This window comes from Fusarium subglutinans (genome assembly GCF_013396075.1).
Source record: "Fusarium subglutinans strain NRRL 66333 chromosome Unknown NRRL66333_c0000003, whole genome shotgun sequence".
Classification (NCBI taxonomy): Eukaryota; Fungi; Ascomycota; class Sordariomycetes; order Hypocreales; family Nectriaceae; genus Fusarium; species Fusarium subglutinans.
The window spans coordinates 435,792-452,876 of record NW_023502066.1 but is presented as its reverse complement, the minus strand read 5'-3'; the positions used below and the strand labels follow the sequence as shown (position 1 = coordinate 452,876).

The following is a 17,085-nucleotide window of genomic DNA, read 5'->3' as shown; positions in this document are numbered from 1 at the left end:
CAAGAGGATCTAATCTCTACATTCGGTGGATTCAAGACTGCGAATCGATCACCATCGAGGGACCTACCATAGGATACTCAATACTGATTTGCTTCCCGTCGGAACTAGCAGCCCCTTTGATGCCCCCATCACCACGTGAAGAAACAAGCTACGACGGCGGCACCGTTGGGCCAACGCCCAAGACATTTTCTATCTTGGTAACTCAATTCTGGACGAAACATCTTCGCGAAAAACGACCCGTCCCGCTTGAGATACACTGCACGAGACCCTCGACCAATGCCCTGCAACCACAAGAGCGCCGCCTTCACCAGCCCGCAAGAGCTTTCCACGATTCTAGTCAGTGCGCCCATCTAGTGCTAGTATCTGAGTATCTTCTACAAGATGCAAGTATCGACTGCCTGTTGTCAACTCCTCCACTCAAACAGGAGCACAAAGCCTGGGTACTGAAGAGCGCAATGTCGAACATCCTACTGCAAGGTCCAACACGCCTCAACAAAGGTCAGGTCGCGGTGAGCTTCGTTTCACTGAGCATTTGGCACACATCCAACACTTGCAGCGCTACCACCCCCTGACTGCGAGTGTGTTCCTGAAGTGGTGGATTAGTGACGAACGTCCTTCAACCAGAAGGCAGCTGACTTGTTCGGTATGCGTCAGTCTTCTTAACCCACAGCTCACGAGTCCAATTTAGCCCGAAAGTATTTCCCGAAAAAGCTTTCATTCAACCTGAAATTAAGGACGAAGGCTCAGTTCAAGCTTGAAACGAACCTGAACGTCATAAGACTACTCGAGAGTCGATTTATCCTGATGTTGGTCCATAAACCTTTTGGTAGTTTCCTCAGTCTTCAACTAGCATTTACACGACTGGAACCAAACTTGGACCCATTGGTTCGGTCAGTAACTAATTGCAAGGGCCACGGAACTATGCCAGCAGATGTTGCGAATACGATCGGAGCCGGACTGAGACCGACACTACGGGGAAAGAGAATTAACCAAGCTTCTATGAGTACACAAAGACCATGTATTGCGATTTTTACTAATTACAAGTCGAATACAGGATGACTCGCTAACGTTAGTCTGCAAAAGTATCGACAGCAAGAACTGATTGTGCAACCCCATACTCAGAGCCCCTAGAGCCCCTTTTCTCAGCTTGGAACGAAGGCTTTCTGAGCTCTCACTCCACTGGCTCATATCGAGATAAAATTACGACTCTACCAGCGCAAATGCCGACCAGAGGCAACATAGCTAGCATCGAAAGAGCTACTTCACAGCCTGTAGGTCCGGCTCAAGGATCGGGTATTGTAAGTCAGGATGAGCCATGGACAACGTTAGCAAACCCAGAAAAGTTGGTACACTTCGTCGGCAGGCATTTTGTAGCAAAGCTAGAAAATTCTGACGCCGTTAAAGGTATCTCAATCGTCAGGTCGTGCCGCGTAACTGCCACTGGATCCAAGACCCTTATGCCGACAAGCAGACATTTTCTACACGCCTGTCGAAGCTTTAGGGACTCCCTTCTACCCACACAAGGTCGCTCTGTTCCAGTAAGCTGAACTCGTTCAGCTATGTACGGGGTGGGGCCAAGCTTCATACGTCCAATATCAATGGAGCACTTCAAAGGGGAGACCAAGTGTCATCCCCGACTAAGCTGCCCCCCGGTCTTATTTTGGCCTTGTCTTGTTCTGTAATGCTCGGACATGGTTGGTACTCAGCTACGAACTAATGAAAGCGCCCTGCATCGCAAATTATACACTTATGAGATCGAGTCTTTGAAGGTGTCAACGCCTCAGCGCGCATATCCAATGTTCAAGTCCAATGAAGGCCTCGGGTTGTTGCCCTCGTCAATATCGTTCCTACTAACCACAAGCTTGAATTTTCACAAGAGGACCTCGCTCAAATGTATTGATCGTCCAGCTTTGGTAAGTCCAGCCCCTCTTATCACGATGTCATGTATGTAGACGATGCTGACAGAAAGATAGCTATGGAATCAAAGCTACTGCAACGACCAAGCTGTGGCCTCTTTCCCCCGGTACAACAGAGCAACAATTGCTACAGCCACTTAGGCCCAGCATGTAATGACATCAGCTCACCCTTCGGCTGCCTTCGATTAGTCCCCTTTTTTGGCAGAAGAAAGCTTAAAGTCTGATGCATGGCCCGTGTCTTCTGGGCGAGTAGCTTTGCCCAATTCTGTTCCATTGTAGAAAATGCTCGAGCCCGTTTGAAACTCGGCAGCAATGATCTTCCATTTGTCCCAACACACTTGAGCTACCTTATATCCTGATGTGAAACCCCTTGGTAACTATATCTTAACAGGACCCTTGACCCACCCTTGATCCGAACATCGAACAAGCATCCACGAAACTGACTCAACCTCTCCCTTCTCGAAACCGACAAAGTTCGGCAGTCAAAACAAGTGTACGAGCGAGAGAATTACGCCCATGAGCCTCAGCAGAAATAGATCAGGGAGGCCCGCCTCCGTGATGTGAATCTTTTTCACTGCAAAATAGTCTCACGAGGAATTGGACCAGAGCATTATCTTTCAATATGCTGGGATGCTGTCAAGTGGTCTATTCCTCTTCAAGGCCCAGCAGACAGGCGGCGGTTTACCTCGCACTCTATTTCCGCAAAGTGTGAACGGAAAGACTTGGCCCTTGTCTTCGAAGCCGCCTGGGCCTACGGCACTCATGTAGAGGCCTGGGGAGGGTCCAAAAAGGACAGCGTAGGACATATATTGAGCAGCCCGGAGTCTGGTGGTCTTGGCTGCAGTGAGGCGGGCTTCAACAGCCAGGCTGGGGCAATCTCAAACTTGGGCGTGGTCCTTCTTGGCCCGCTTGTAGACGAGCCTGCGCTGAGCGCCAGAACCACTCTCTACATGAGCGTCGTCCAAGGGGATTTAATCCAAAGGGCGGCGAGTAGGTTATACTTCGAGGCCCCCTTCCCGCTATCGATTCAGTCGGTAACTACTCATTATCCAATGCCCAAGCCTGATAGAACATATCCTTCTCAGGTCATCATATCATTGACATCAATTCCGTGCCTCTTTTGTGTTAAGTTTGAGCTGTATTCATCTTACACCTTGTCCGCAGCTGATCAAGGCATGTACCGTCTATAGGCATTATATGTTTAATTCTTCTTCTGGCCATCATTCTCCTCCTCAGCCTCATCCTTCTCGTTTCCATCCTCCTGGAACCTAGTCTCCTGGGCTGCAACATTGTTAGCAAATGAATCTCTGAAAACCATTCCAACTTACCACTCCACAACTCGGCGTAAACGCCATCACGATCGATCAACTCCCGATGGGTGCCCATCTCCGCTACTTGTCCCTCCTTGAGGACAATGATGAGATCTGAATCAAAGATTGTTCGGAGACGATGAGCTACGAAAACACTTGTTCGACCCTTCTCTCTGAGGATACTGTTGATGTTCATCATGAGAGCCTGCTCGGTATGGGTATCAAGGGCACTTGTTGCCTCATCGAAGAAGAGCAGAGGAGGATCCTTAAGGAGGAGTCGACTAACAGCAAGACGCTGCTTCTCTCCGCCGGAGATCATGAGGCCGCGCTCACCAACCTTGGTGTCGTAACCGTCGGGGAATGACTGGATGGTGTTGTGGACGTGAGCGCGCTTGGCAACGGCAACAACCTCGTCGTGTGTCGCGTTTATGGAGCCATAGCGGATGTTGTGCTCAACGGTGTCATTGAACAAAGGGGTGTCCTGGGGAACAACACCAATTGAGCGGCGAAGAGACTCGAGATTCACATCTCGAACATCCTGGTCATCAATCAAGATTCGTCCACCCTGTACATCATAAGATCGGAACAACAGACGAAGAAGAGTGGATTTTCCGCAACCGCTAGGACCGACAACCGCGACTTTCTTTCCAGCGGGGATAGTCAACGATAAGTTTCGCAGAATCGGGCGGTTAGGATGGTAAGCAAAGTCAACATTCTCGAACTTGATCTCACCACCCCTTGAAAGGACCAGAGGCTTCGCATCAGGCTTCTCCTTGATGTTGGCATTGACCTTTTGAAGGTTAAAGAGTGTCTCCATATCCAGGAGAGACTGTCGGAGCTCACGGTAGACGGATCCAAGGAAGTTGAGAGGCACGGAAAGCTGGAAGACAAGCTGGTTCACCATGACCAAGTCACCAACGGTCAAAGTACCCTCGGCCACACCATTGGCGGCAAGGTACATCATGCCTGTAAGTGCCGACGAGAAGATGATGTTCTGTCCACTGTTGAGGAAAGCCAGAGATGTCGCAACCTTGATGGAGTTCTTCTCATACTGCTGAAGAGCCTTGTCATACCGCGCAACCTCAAACTTCTCATTGTTGAAGTACTTGACAGCCTCGTAGTTGATGAGTGAGTCCACTGCCACAGTGGAAGCCTTGTTATCAGCAGCATTCGCCTGTCTTCGGAATTTTGTCCGCCAAGCTGTCGTCCAGATGGTGAAGGCCGTGTAGCTGACCATTGTCAAAACAGTGAGAGCAGCAAACTTTGCGCCGTAGTTGTAAGTGAGAATTCCGCACACCATGCTGATCTCAAGCGCGGTCGGCATGATATGAAAGACCATACTGGACAGAATGAAGCTGATTCCCTTTGTACCACGATCCAGGGCCCGTGTTAAACCACCAGTCTGCTTAGACAGATGGAACGTCAAGTCGAGACGCAGCAGATGATCGAAGACATTACACGCCACCCTTCGGATAGCGTTCTGCGCAACAGACGCAAACACAGCGTTTCGCACTTCCTGGAATATCGTTGCGCCTATACGAGATGCGCCGTATGCAAGGATCATAGCTCCAGCAACTGTCGTCGCGGTACCTCCCACAGCAGCAATATCGATGTTCATCGAGTCCACAATGCTTTTGAAGTAGAAGGGCACTTGCACATTGAGAACCTTTGCGCCAATCAACAAGGACACAGCAAGGCCGACTCGCAGCTTTGTACCCCAGTCATCCTTGGGCCACAGATACCGAGTCATCTCCTTCATGATAGCCCAATCGGCCTTGCGCTGCTCAGTCGCAGATTTATCAACGGTCGCAAGAGGATCATTTTGTTTCGTCGGTTGTTTCTGCGCAGGAAACACGGCCGTGGGTTTCGTCGTCTTGGTTTTGGAATCTGTGGGTGCTCGTTCGCGACGCGGGGCACATGTCCAGAACGTCTGCGTCAAACCTGGCCGCTGAGACACTGAAGACAGTCGGTAAAGTGCCAGACTCTTCTGAGGACATGTCCTCGACGACCGCAGGAGTAATTGAGGTATCATAGTGGCTATTCGGCTCGGATCGAGCTCATCATGGGATGTGTCTGGTGGTTTATGGCGGGGGTGGGATGGCGCGTTGATAAGAGGCACGAGACAACAAGGTGCCGGAGCTGCCAGGGACCTTGGCTGCGATCCGGTGGCTACTTTACCTTGGCCAAAGAGGTGTTTTTTCTATGAGTTAAAAGGAGGAGAGGTTTTTTTGTTATAAGCACTTGATGGAGCTCACATAAGAGTAAGTTGCCAGATTCAGACGGATGATGCAACCGGTTGGGGCCTGAGGCAGCCGATCATCGGAGCGCCATGGAGCCCAATGATGTCCAGGAATGGGAATGGAGTTGTAAGACAGAGAATTATTCAAGAGATGTCTTCAAATATTCAGTTGCGTCGAGAAGTTACTTCTTGGGTGGAATTGAGTTGTTTCTCGGTAGAATTGGCAAGTATAAACGGTCAACGTTTGACTTGCACTTCAGCTTCCGAAATCTTTTGATTGATATAAGAACATGGCGCAATATCCAGGACAAACGTCGCCAACAACCCCAGGCTTGAACTACTCCATTGCATAGGTACTCCTCAAGCCAAGCTCTTAGTACTTGATGTATATAAAGAAAAGTCTTTTAAATGTTCTCATGAGAAAAAGTCCAGATAGACGCTTTCTCCCACTATGAACTCTGTCTCTATAAAGGCTGCTGAGCTTCATCGGAAGGCTGAAACTCTTGGCTCATAACTTCGCCATGACAGAGGGAATTTCCTCTCATCAAGTCACAAACCCATGCCTTCTAGTGAGAGTGTAATAAAAAGCCGTCGTCTCCCATCAGACCATGCGACTCAATTGACAATACAGCCTACCCCCAGCGACACATGGGATGAAGTTCGCAAGTCATCACTCCTGAGTTATAAGATATCATCAACACCAACAACAAAAGATAATTGTCTAAAACGGCAAAAGGAAAGGTCTCGGAGGGAGTCGAACCCTCGCTGGCGGAATCAGAATCCGCAGTCATAACCGTTAGACCACGAAACCAGATCTATTCGTTGGAGAACATCCCTCAGTATAGCGTATTATGTCGCTGAGATTCAAAGCTGTGACAAATTAATACCCACTTGGTTAACCACACAGCTGCCACAGTCATGACAGGCTGGCAGATAGAATAGTCTCACAAACATGTCAATTGCCAGTATTCTGAATGGAGTTCTATTCGTGTCTTCTTGCCTCTTTCTTCTGTGTCTGCCTATGTATATCTGTCCCGGACGATATGCATCCAATGGCTTCCTGCTTATGTGTGATGCAACAGTATAAGCTCAATCAATGGCACTGAGTTCATGACAGAACCGTCCAGACAAAAGCAAAGGGTCTAATAATAACTGAACTGGGATAAACAACTCTGCTATTAGGCAGAATACATTGAGTATCCAATTTCCATATAATTAAAAGTCTTAAGACTCCTCCTTAATGACATTGACGGAGCTGTGGTGCACCAACCACTGTAACACTCCGACTACAGTGCACAGCCCCTACAACTCACGGCTGAGCAACGCCAGTCAGCACGGGCGGGTCTGATCCATACAAGAGCTCTCGAGTTTGCATCTCCAGCAGCGAAACCACGTATCGCCTCAGCTTCACCAAATCGTCTGGCTATTCCTTCATCACAAATGCTGAACCACTCCAGTATCTTCTGATCTCCATCTCAACATGGACAGTCTCGAGGCTCTTTGGGAGCGCCTCAATGAGACTCTCATCCCCCACGCCCAGCGATATCCCCTACAAGCTATCCTCGTCACAACCATAATCCTCTTCATCACCACAAGACTCTTTACAGGCAGTTCATCTTCTTCCAGAAAGGATGGATCAAAGACACTTCCTCTTGCACCCTTTTGGGTACCCTTGTTCGGCCATGCTCCGCGTATTTTCCTTAGTCCTTCTTCAGCTTTGACGCGCTTCAGAGATCGATATGCACAGGGTGTCTTTTCACTTCGCTTGTTCCAGAGCATTCACTCTTTTGTCTTTCGACCTTCGCTTGTAGCTCGTCTTCTTGAGCAGCCGGAATCTGTTGCTGACAAGGAGTATGTTGCACGACGGATTATGATGACCAATTTTGGCCTGGAGAAGAAGGATCTTGCTGCTTATGACAAAGCTGCTCCTGAGGTGTATCAAATCACCAGGGAGTATCTGAGCGGCTCTCATCTCGATGCACTCGCCAAAACTACCCTCAGGGATCTTGACGACAATGCTGCTGATGCAATCTCCTTCAACAGTTATCCCACTGATCAGATGGACTGGGAACGACTGGGCAACGCGGAGCTTTTGGAGAACACCGGGGACGAAAAGATCATGGCTGTGGACTTCTTTGAACTCATGAAAACCTTCATCGCCAGAACTGCCACGATCTCGGTCTTTGGCACGGACTTCGTCGAGGTCTACACCGATATCTGGCCTCATCTGTGGATTTTCAACGATGCTTTCCACTCGCTTGCAATGGGCGTCCCCGTCTGGGCACCCTTCCCAAGCTCCCAGCGCGCCAGATTTGCTCTTAAAAGGCTACTCACTTTTATGCGCGAGTATCACACTGAGTTGGACAAGTTTCTTAGCGACGAAGAGCCGGCAACGAAATGGCAGGATTTTCACACTATCAGCCCTCTTGTACGCGCCAGGACTGAAATCTATCGAAAGCACGATCTGTCTATTGATGTTCGCGCTGCGTTTGATGTTGCTCTTCTTTGGGCGACTACAGTCAACTCTACATCGCTCATATCATGGTCTCTGTTCGAATTGTACCAAGACCAAGTTCTTCTATCTCAAATCCGCGAACAAATCACACCATTCGTCAAGATCGTTCAGCCCAAAAACGATTTCGGTGGAGCCGTCTGGATTCCTCCTCAGGTGCAGAAACTTGACCTGGAAGGCCTTGTTACAAAATGTCCTCTGCTTCAAGGGGTATACCTCGAGACATTGAGGTTATACGGTGGAGGATGGTCAGCGAGATATCTGAAGGAGGATGTGGTACTCAAAGACAAGAAAGACAGCTTTGTTCTGAAGAAGGGGACGTTTGCACATATTGTGAATGACCTTCATCACTCTGATCCAAGAAGCTTCACGGATGCCAAGGTCTGGCAGGTTGGGCGATATCTAGAAGATACAGTGGATAAGAAGGGTGTCAAGACGCAAAAGGTCAACCCATACACAGTCCGAGCATCAGGTATGTTTATTGTCTTGTATGGCAATCGAGTGCTGATTAACATTTCTAGATGGAACATTGACGATGTGTGATGATTCGGACTTTGCGTTCAGAAAGGTTGCCATGTACATCTCAGTATTCATCAGCCTTTACGAACTCGAGCCCGCCGGAACTGAAAGATGGCCGTCGGCGCCCGTAATCAAGGGGGTTGCTTCAGCGCAACCGTGGAGGTCTGTTAGGTTATGGGTGAGGCGAAGGTCGCCACAACCCGAATGAGTTGCATGCCTGCCTCCTTGAGCTCAACCAACATGTCCGTGGTTCAAGGTTATGGGACACACTTCGGGATACCCTATAATGCATTTCTTGACATACACCAAAGCTTCGTCGGTTTCCTGTTAGCTACGTTACGTGAAGAGTTGCCATGGCTGAACGTGGATGATCAAGATTATCAGCACATTTTGCCATACTACTATCATCCAAGTTGCTCCAGGGTATCGAATCTTCTCACAATAACCTATCACCAGTCCAAATCAAAGGTCGTTTTCATGGTCATTATAACTTTACAGAGTCTCATCCCTCATCGACGCCATTACGGCCTGTTTCAAGATCCCAGCTCATATGTGAGCCCTAGTGGGGCGTAGTGTCTTCGGCGCAAAAATTACCCACAACACCAAAAAGATGATCTCGAGGAGCGTATCTCCCCCGGGAAGGCTCGAACTTCCGATCTCCCGATTGTCTGCTAGTAACAGTCGGACGCTTTAGCCAACTAAGCCACAGGGGATGAGCTGATTTGATGATGGCGGCCAGGGTATTGAGTGCTATGTTGGCGACGGTCACAGTTTCACTACGGTTAAGACGGAAGATGTTAGAGGTCGGGAGGTTGAGTCTTTGTGAGGAACTATTGGCTGCGAGTTGAGTCGAGTTGTGGTGAGTTTGTGGAGAGACAGTGGTGAAACGAACAGAGGCAGATGTCACATCATCCAGTCCAGTTCTGGTAATGTTAGCTCAGACAGAACTCAGTCCACGAGCTAGACAACGGCAGACAACAGAAGCAAAAAATGTGTTTGTTCGATATGACATGTCTTACAACAGTTGTCTCAGATCTGAATAAGAACAGCTCTGTTGTTCATGAGAAGAGCCGTGCCTTCCGGCAGACACTAAGCGATCAACTATAGAGTCAATTGACCTCCGGCATCAGTCAACAGCAACTCAACCTCTGTAGACTCAAAAAGACATATTCAATTGACATTCTCAACTACAAAAATAGACGGAATCAGCAAAAGAGAACTCCCCCGGGAAGGCTCGAACTTCCGATCTCCCGATTGTCTATTTAATAACAGTCGGACGCTTTAGCCAACTAAGCCACAGGGGACAGGTTGTGCTGTTGTTGCAGGACGTAGCTGTAACGGTGTTCCTCAATCTTTTCCCAGCTCTTTCACGAGTGTATGAAACGGATTTCCAGTCAACAGTTTTGTTCGAAGGAATAGTAGATGTGGCTCAGTGTGAGATTGATTTGTTGTTGGTTTTACATTTGTGGAATGGATTGCTAGTGTGAGATAATCCGCGGCTGTGAGTGAGTTTGTTAGCCTGACGACTATTGTCTCATCTTCTCATCCACTTTATCGAGTTCACGATGCGACAAGAACTTATACAACGGCACGATCTGGTAAACGAGAAAAAGGATAGGTCTTTTCGCTGGAGTGTCTCCCTTCATTGCCAACTGATCCAATTGATCAAATGCCATTGAGTCTCTGTGTATTACACCAGGTTAGAATATTACCCTGTATCATGGCCCCCAACTTCTGGGGGCAAACTCATATCATCATATCGGTCATTGCCGAAACCAACACAGTCAATGGCTATGAAGACTGAGCCTTGCTATCCAATGTTAATTTGAAACTTCCACTACTGACATGACTCTTCCTCAAACCCAACAACCATCCTTCACAGTCTAGAAGTGGCTATGCAGATAGAGAGGGGCAATCCCAAAGAATCACAGTTTTCTAGAAAATTAACAGTGGATGTCTTTATTCCTGCATATTGTTTATCTGGGGAAACTTCATGACATTTTCGTCGCGCGGCGATCCTACGGCCGGGGTTCGGAGTACGTGATCGGCCAGGCATAAAGAAAACGGGGCCGAGATCTTCGGAGCCGGGCCCGGTAAAGGATCAATCTAAGCAATTACATTCCCGGGCTGTGTCGAGGCTAAGCTTAACAGTTGTTGGACCAACAGTTCTCTATGTGTATCAGGTGATGAGATGGGGACAGAGATTAGCGGTCTGCCTTGTGGAGTTGAGCTTGTTCTGAGGCTCAGTTGCTTTGGACCAACAGCTGAAGGCCAGCAATTGAGGCTAACAATTCAAGACCTGGGTCTTACCCAAGCGCCAGGTTGACGGTCCGCGCGCGGTAAGAGGTAAAATTAGCTATGGACCATGTCCTTGGGAATTGATGAGCATATTACTATAAGCTTTAGGAGCATCATCGGAGGGACTGGGGCTGAGAAGAGATACATTGACTCATCATGAAAGTGCTTACAGCCAACCATCAGACTTACCCGACTTACACGAGGGATATCTCAAGTGGCGAGTGATCAAGGCACGGCTGGGCGACACCTGGAGATATTGGATGTCGACAATGAGATGTTAGCGCCGGGAATCATTCTAGAATGCTATCCCCGCCCAACAGCTACGGCTTCTTGCTTCCGGTCATTTCCAGATACAGCAGATGCTATCCCGGCATCGCCAAGCCGAAGGGTGACCAGCAATGACAAGTGGCTGGACATTGGCATTGGCTTGAACAATTCCAAGAGGCAGTGCAGTTGATCACACGTCCCCCATCCAATGACATTACACGTCCCAACAGCGCTCGAGTTATCCTCTTCTGGCCTTGCGCCCACGATATGATTGGCCAGGGTCGGCCAGTAGCTCTGCCGAGTCTCCGTGGATCAAAAAGTCCAGCGGTCATGGAAACCAACATCAATCGGGCGCAACGACAAGTGTTAGCCAAACTATCGTGGCCGTTTATCCTCAAAGAGGCGGAGTAGATTCAGGGATCTGCACTATTTGCCTCTGGCCCTGGGGCTAGTCTCTCATCTTGTTGAAGCTATCTCCGAGAATGGACTGCGATTAGAGCATCGAATGAGAAGACATCGCCCTGTGAGGCAGAAACAAAAGATGCTACCGTATGTCATTCAAGTAATGCTTGGCCAACGCACATCGTTACCGGGTTCACCAAAGCCGAGAGCTTACCAAAAGTCTTGGCCATATCATGGATTTGAGCAAACGTGGTCTTATTCCCAGAGTTCAATTGAGAAAGGGCATATCGGCACTGACGAACCCTCCTTCGTTAGAGTTCAGGTTAAACGCTCAAATGGCTTGTGACTGTCATTTCCTGATTTGATAATTATTTCATCGCGTTGGTCGTATTCCCGCGACGAAATGGAATCAAGAGCTCTTTCTCATGCGAGACCCTAGCGGCACATCCAAGCCTTGCGCCCCACAGGTCCCTTCCCGTAAGATCGCGTAGGCGAATCATAAATCACCGCCAAGGTGGTTGCATGCCACGCGGGCTCCACAAATTGAATAGTAGATCGCTCTTTCCCCGTGTCATTGTCACCTGTGCACCTCAGGGTTTCAGGCAACAGGGGTAGAGGGGTAAGAAAAGTCAGTCTTGATGACAAAAATACTTAGGCAAATTTAGACTAGATTTCGTCGATTCTGGACTAATTATTATTGGCATCTTGCCTCCATGTCAGAAATCTTTTTGCTCCTTGATGCCGGCGCCTGCACCTGCACTGCACGAAGCTTGGGTTGCGTCGGGTGCGACTTCCATGAGGTCGACGTCACCTCATTGACTTGGCGTTAGGTTGTAGCTTTGGAGGAAGGATGTATGAGCTGAGCTTGAGGGTGGGCAGGACCTGCCCGACAACATTAAATAACACCCTCTCCCCACCTCCAACGTGAAACAATTGCTTCTTGCCATTGACATTCCATCACCTAACAAAACAACATCAATCGTCGAGTATTTCACAACTTCGTTGATCAACCCTAAAAAGCTTTCCAACAAACCCTTTCTCGAATCAACACAGCACAACACACTTCACACCTCACAATGTCGTCCACTGAGGGCATGATCAACGGTGGCGGAAGCTCTTCCGCAAACCCTACCAAGGCTCCTGTTATGGAGGGCAACGGAGGCTTCATGGCACAGCACAAGATGGCGGTTGAGCCTCCCAAGAAAGAAGATCTCCAGCGCAGTTATGCGACTGTTGTCGAGAACGATGCCAACCCCAAGGGTTGGTATGGCTCGATGAGTAAGTATCAGTGATCACGAAATGTATGATATCAACACATCAACTAACACCTTCAGTGAATGCCCTTGGAACCATAATCGGAACCATGGGTGCCATACCCTGCTGTATCATTTGCCCCAACCCCTTCAAGGAGGTCAACCAGGGTAACGTCGGTCTCGTCACGAAGTTCGGAAAGTTCTACAAGGCTGTCGATCCTGGCCTGGTTAATATCAACCCCCTCAGCGAGCGACTTATTCAGATCGATGTCAAGATTCAGACCACAGAGGTGCCCGAGCAGATTTGCATGACCAAGGACAACGTTACTCTTCGATTGACATCAGTTATCTACTACCACATTGTCTCCCCTCACAAGGCTGCTTTCGGTATTAATAACGTGAAGCAAGCTCTCATGGAGCGCACTCAGACCACTCTCCGCCACGTTGTCGGTGCTCGCGTTCTTCAGGATGTCATCGAGCGTCGTGAGGAGATCGCTCAGTCCATCGGAGAAATCATTGAAGACGTTGCCGCTGGATGGGGTGTTCAGGTCGAGAGCATGCTCATCAAGGACATCGTCTTCAGCCAGGAGCTGCAGGAGTCACTCTCCATGGCTGCCCAGAGCAAGCGTATCGGTGAAAGCAAGATCATTGCCGCTAAGGCCGAGGTAACCTTCTACATCATTTTCACTAGGTCGCACATGGCTAACATACTCCTCCTAGGTCGAATCCGCCAAGCTTATGCGACAAGCTGCCGATATCCTGAGCTCGGCTCCTGCCATGCAAATCCGATACCTCGAGGCTATGCAAGCCATGGCCAAGTCTGCTAACAGCAAGGTCATCTTCTTGCCTGGGGCCAATCAGACCATGGGCAACGCTCTCAACGCCGCCATGGCCAACCAGACTGGCGAACCCAGCGCTCGTGCTCTGGACAACGAAAATGACTTTGGAGGTCAGGACCCAGGTTTCCAACAGGCCATGAACGCCCGCGTCGTGGAGAACATCTAAACAAGACGTTCTTCCCTCGTGCGTATTACACTGAGGCAATGGGCTAACGCTTGAGGGTTCCCGTTTCGGGTTCTAGCCTGGTCTACTTGATACCGGAAGCATTGCCTCGACTGCTCTCTTCTCGTCGTGATCAGAGCTACACCCCAGCTTTGCCCGTCTAACTCAACTGAATGACCTGTCACGTTTTTGCTTTCAACGCTGCACTTTGATACCCATCTCAACAACAATCGCCGTCGCTCATTGCGCTTCTCCGCTTTTAGTGTATGTATTCTACTTTCTTCTTCTCACCAGGGAGCGGTGGTGGATAGGGGTGGTGTCTTGTGCTTTTTTTTGGTGATGGATACCCTTGGTTTGCTCAGATGAGCATTTAATGAGGATGGTTTCTGGATGATCCCCCAATGTCATGGAAAATACCCAATCGCTATGAATATACCCTTTTCCTTCTGATATTACTGTGTTTGTGAAGAGCTTCATTTGTCTTTGAAACTGGAAAAATTCTTGCTACCTGTGATGATCTCGAATTGCCAAAACGTGTTGTTTTCTTGCCTCTGTGGGATATGTATCCTAAGTGGCAAAAGGGCTTGGGTAAGTTCAGGCAACTTCAGGCAACCTCCGGTTAACTCGAAAGGGCTTCAAATTATTCATTTTTGGCACACTGAGGGTCATAAGACACGACATGTTGCTCCTCGAGGCTCCAGTATCAACAGAACCAAGACAACTTATACATATTCGTGGAAAGGTTACAAGACGTCACATTGCATGACACGCCCAGATCATCACGTCTAACTAGTTCATTTAGCAATCACAATATCCAGGACAGGCCAAACTTGAGGATTAACTTTTAAACTTGACAAATTTCTCATCTATATCCCTCTGTTCACCCTCCCGTAATGATACATCAAAAGCATAGTAATTCCTCTCCAGAAGTCACCGCGCATCCACCCAGGGGACGGGGGAGGGGACAGAGGGTCAAGTTGAAAATACGAAAAAGGGATAAAACCAAATCACGCCAATATGCCCTCCACCCAAACGCCAGCCAGCCAGGAAACAAGGTGCTGGCAGAAGATATCATGCCAGGAGTCTCTCAGGTATCATATATCTACACATCGGGAACCATCCAATAGTCTGTTGTTGGGTTGACTTGAAATATGATCTTTCGTTTTGGAGCGGGTTCTTCGTCAGTGTTTAGACGAGTACGAGTAAAGCAGGTAGGATGAGATTGGTTAACCTCATAAGTCCTACAATTGTGTGCGATTCAGCATCGTCACGACTTGCGCCGTGGACGTTTACTTGAGGGCCTCTAAGCCTCAGAGTGTCGCTTCTTCTTCTTCTGCTTCTTCTCCTTCTTGGGCTCCTCGTCTTCTGAGTCGTCGTGCTTGCGCTTCTTCTTGCCATCAGTCTCTTCGGCGGCGGGTTGCGACTTGGAAGGTGTGGCCTTCTCCTCGGCCTTTCGCAGCTTCTTGAGTTCCTTCTTGCTGATGACCTTGGGTGTGCCATCGGCGTTCAGCTCAACGTCACCTCGCTCGTACTTGCGCTTGAACTTCTTGACTGAGATACCGGCCTCCTCGGCAAGGCGCTCATAATCGGCCTCGGACAGCTTCTTGGGCTTGCCAGGAGTGGCAGCCTCGTCGTCACTGTCATCTTCAGCATCCTTCATCTCCTCGTCAACCTCCTCGATGAGCTTCTTGGCCTTCTTGAGCTTCTTGGCGGGAGTAGCCTCCGTGGTCTCCTCGTCATCCGCAACACCATCGGCGTCACCGTTGTATCGGCGGGTCTCCTTGAGAGTGAACTGACCAGCACCAACAATCTCACCAGAGGGGGTGACGTTGGCGCCCTTGGGCAGAAGAGGCTTGCCCTCGAGCTTGCGGAGGTGGTTCTCAAGCTTGATGCGGTTGCTGAGACCAAGGATAGCGCGCTCCTCCTCATCAGCGTCGTCTTCGACATCACCTAGGGCATCGACACGGAGACCTAGAGCAGCCTTGGCAGACAGCATACGAGCAATCTTACCCTTGTTTCGGCCGGTGGCCTGACCGATGAGCGAAGAGTGGTAGATGAGACCATACTTGGGTGTATCGTGCTTGGTCTTGAGGGCGCGGAAGAGGGCCTTCTCGGCACCGAGAATCTGGATGGTGGAACCAGGAGACTTGGCCAAGCTGATGAGAGAACCAGCATGGGCAATGAGACGGGCACCGACGAGGTAGCCGACGAGAGCAGTCAGGTTGGGAGCGATAGCGCGCATGCGGCTCTCGAGGTACGAGGACAGCTGTGTTCGGTAGTTTGAGTAGACAATGACCTGGTCAGCCAGGAGCTTAATGTTGTCAAGATCCTCGTCGGTGATCTCGGTACCCATGCTAATCTCGGCAGCAGCCTTGATGGAAGTCTCAATCTCCTCGGGAAGGATCTCGGAGAGGTCGCTATCGGCAATGTTGGTGCGCATGCCAACGGCGAGAATGACGCGAGCATAAGCCAAGTTGTCGTTGAGAATCTTGGCCATCTCAGGGAAGTGCCATCCGTACCACTCCTTGGTTCGCATAGCGTAGACGTTGAGCTCCTTGTCAAGGTCGTCGAGAAGCTTAATAGCCTGGATGATCATGGAGTCGACCTTATCGGCAGAGAACTTGAGCTTGTGACGCGACATGGAGTGAGAAAGACCCAGGGCCATGCGGTCAAAGTTCTCCTCAAGCAGACCAGGGATAAGGTTGGGCAGTCCACCTCGAATGCCACGGAAGAGGTCCATGGTGTTGGAGCCAGAAACAGGAGAAATGTTGAGCGAGGGCATGTTAGAGATGGCAGTGCCCAGCTTCATATCGGCGACGGCGAGCGAAGCCTTCTTCTCGGACTTGAGGTCGTCGAGGAGTTCTGAGAGAAGCTCAGGGACCTTGCCCTCCTTGAGCGACGCAGCTTCTTCGAGAGCGGTAGCGGCGCTGTCGAACTTGACAAACTTCTTGAGCTTGAGCCTATCGAGGGGGGATATGTTAGCAAGGTACTTGATGGTGTCTCGCCATTTGGTGATGGTCCACTCTGCCATTGAAGGCATTTTTTGGGTTCTCAATGGTACAGTTTTTCGCAAGTAAAAAATGATCAAAAAACTTACATCTCAACCACCTTCTCAGGTCGTCCAAGCTCAGCAGCGAGTTCCTCATTCTTGAGCATCTTCTTATCAGTAGCCTTGAACAGGCCATAGCTGCCAATTGTTAGCCGATGCCTCTCTAGACCTTTGCCTGCCTCGCCATCATGAATTGATGGTCGAGGCTAAGATCGAGGGTCGCGACTTACCCTGCCGGCGTCTCGGCAAGCACAAAGAGCGACATTGTGAATTAGTTTTGGTTCCTTCCTTCTGGTCTCGCTCTATTCGATTGGCGTC

At 49.5% G+C, this 17,085-nt stretch overlaps 4 protein-coding genes across 4 annotated transcripts; 2 read left to right on the top strand and 2 right to left on the bottom strand.

The window, feature by feature from the left end:
* Window positions 1–3,117: 3,117 nt before the first annotated feature.
* Window positions 3,118–5,258, bottom strand: FSUBG_743 (iron-sulfur clusters transporter ATM1 mitochondrial; the record flags this gene model as incomplete). Its single annotated transcript, XM_036685734.1, has 2 exons — window positions 3,118–3,197; window positions 3,245–5,258. 2 exons carry the CDS (start codon window positions 5,256–5,258, stop codon window positions 3,118–3,120), a joined length of 2,094 nt encoding a protein of 697 aa, XP_036543759.1.
* Window positions 5,259–6,945: 1,687 nt separating this feature from the next.
* On the top strand, window positions 6,946–8,704 carry FSUBG_742 (cytochrome P450 monooxygenase 7B1; the record flags this gene model as incomplete). Its single annotated transcript, XM_036685723.1, has 2 exons — window positions 6,946–8,449; window positions 8,499–8,704. The coding sequence occupies 2 exons, from the start codon at window positions 6,946–6,948 to the stop codon at window positions 8,702–8,704; spliced, it is 1,710 nt and encodes a 569-aa protein (XP_036543758.1).
* Window positions 8,705–12,539: 3,835 nt separating this feature from the next.
* On the top strand, window positions 12,540–13,721 carry FSUBG_741 (stomatin; the record flags this gene model as incomplete). Its single annotated transcript, XM_036685712.1, has 3 exons — window positions 12,540–12,741; window positions 12,798–13,381; window positions 13,437–13,721. 3 exons carry the CDS (start codon window positions 12,540–12,542, stop codon window positions 13,719–13,721), a joined length of 1,071 nt encoding a protein of 356 aa, XP_036543757.1.
* Window positions 13,722–15,021: 1,300 nt separating this feature from the next.
* FSUBG_740 (nucleolar NOP58) lies at window positions 15,022–17,032 on the bottom strand (the record flags this gene model as incomplete). Its single annotated transcript, XM_036685701.1, has 3 exons — window positions 15,022–16,678; window positions 16,816–16,905; window positions 16,998–17,032. The coding sequence occupies 3 exons, from the start codon at window positions 17,030–17,032 to the stop codon at window positions 15,022–15,024; spliced, it is 1,782 nt and encodes a 593-aa protein (XP_036543756.1).
* Between the last annotated feature and the right edge of the window lie 53 nt (window positions 17,033–17,085).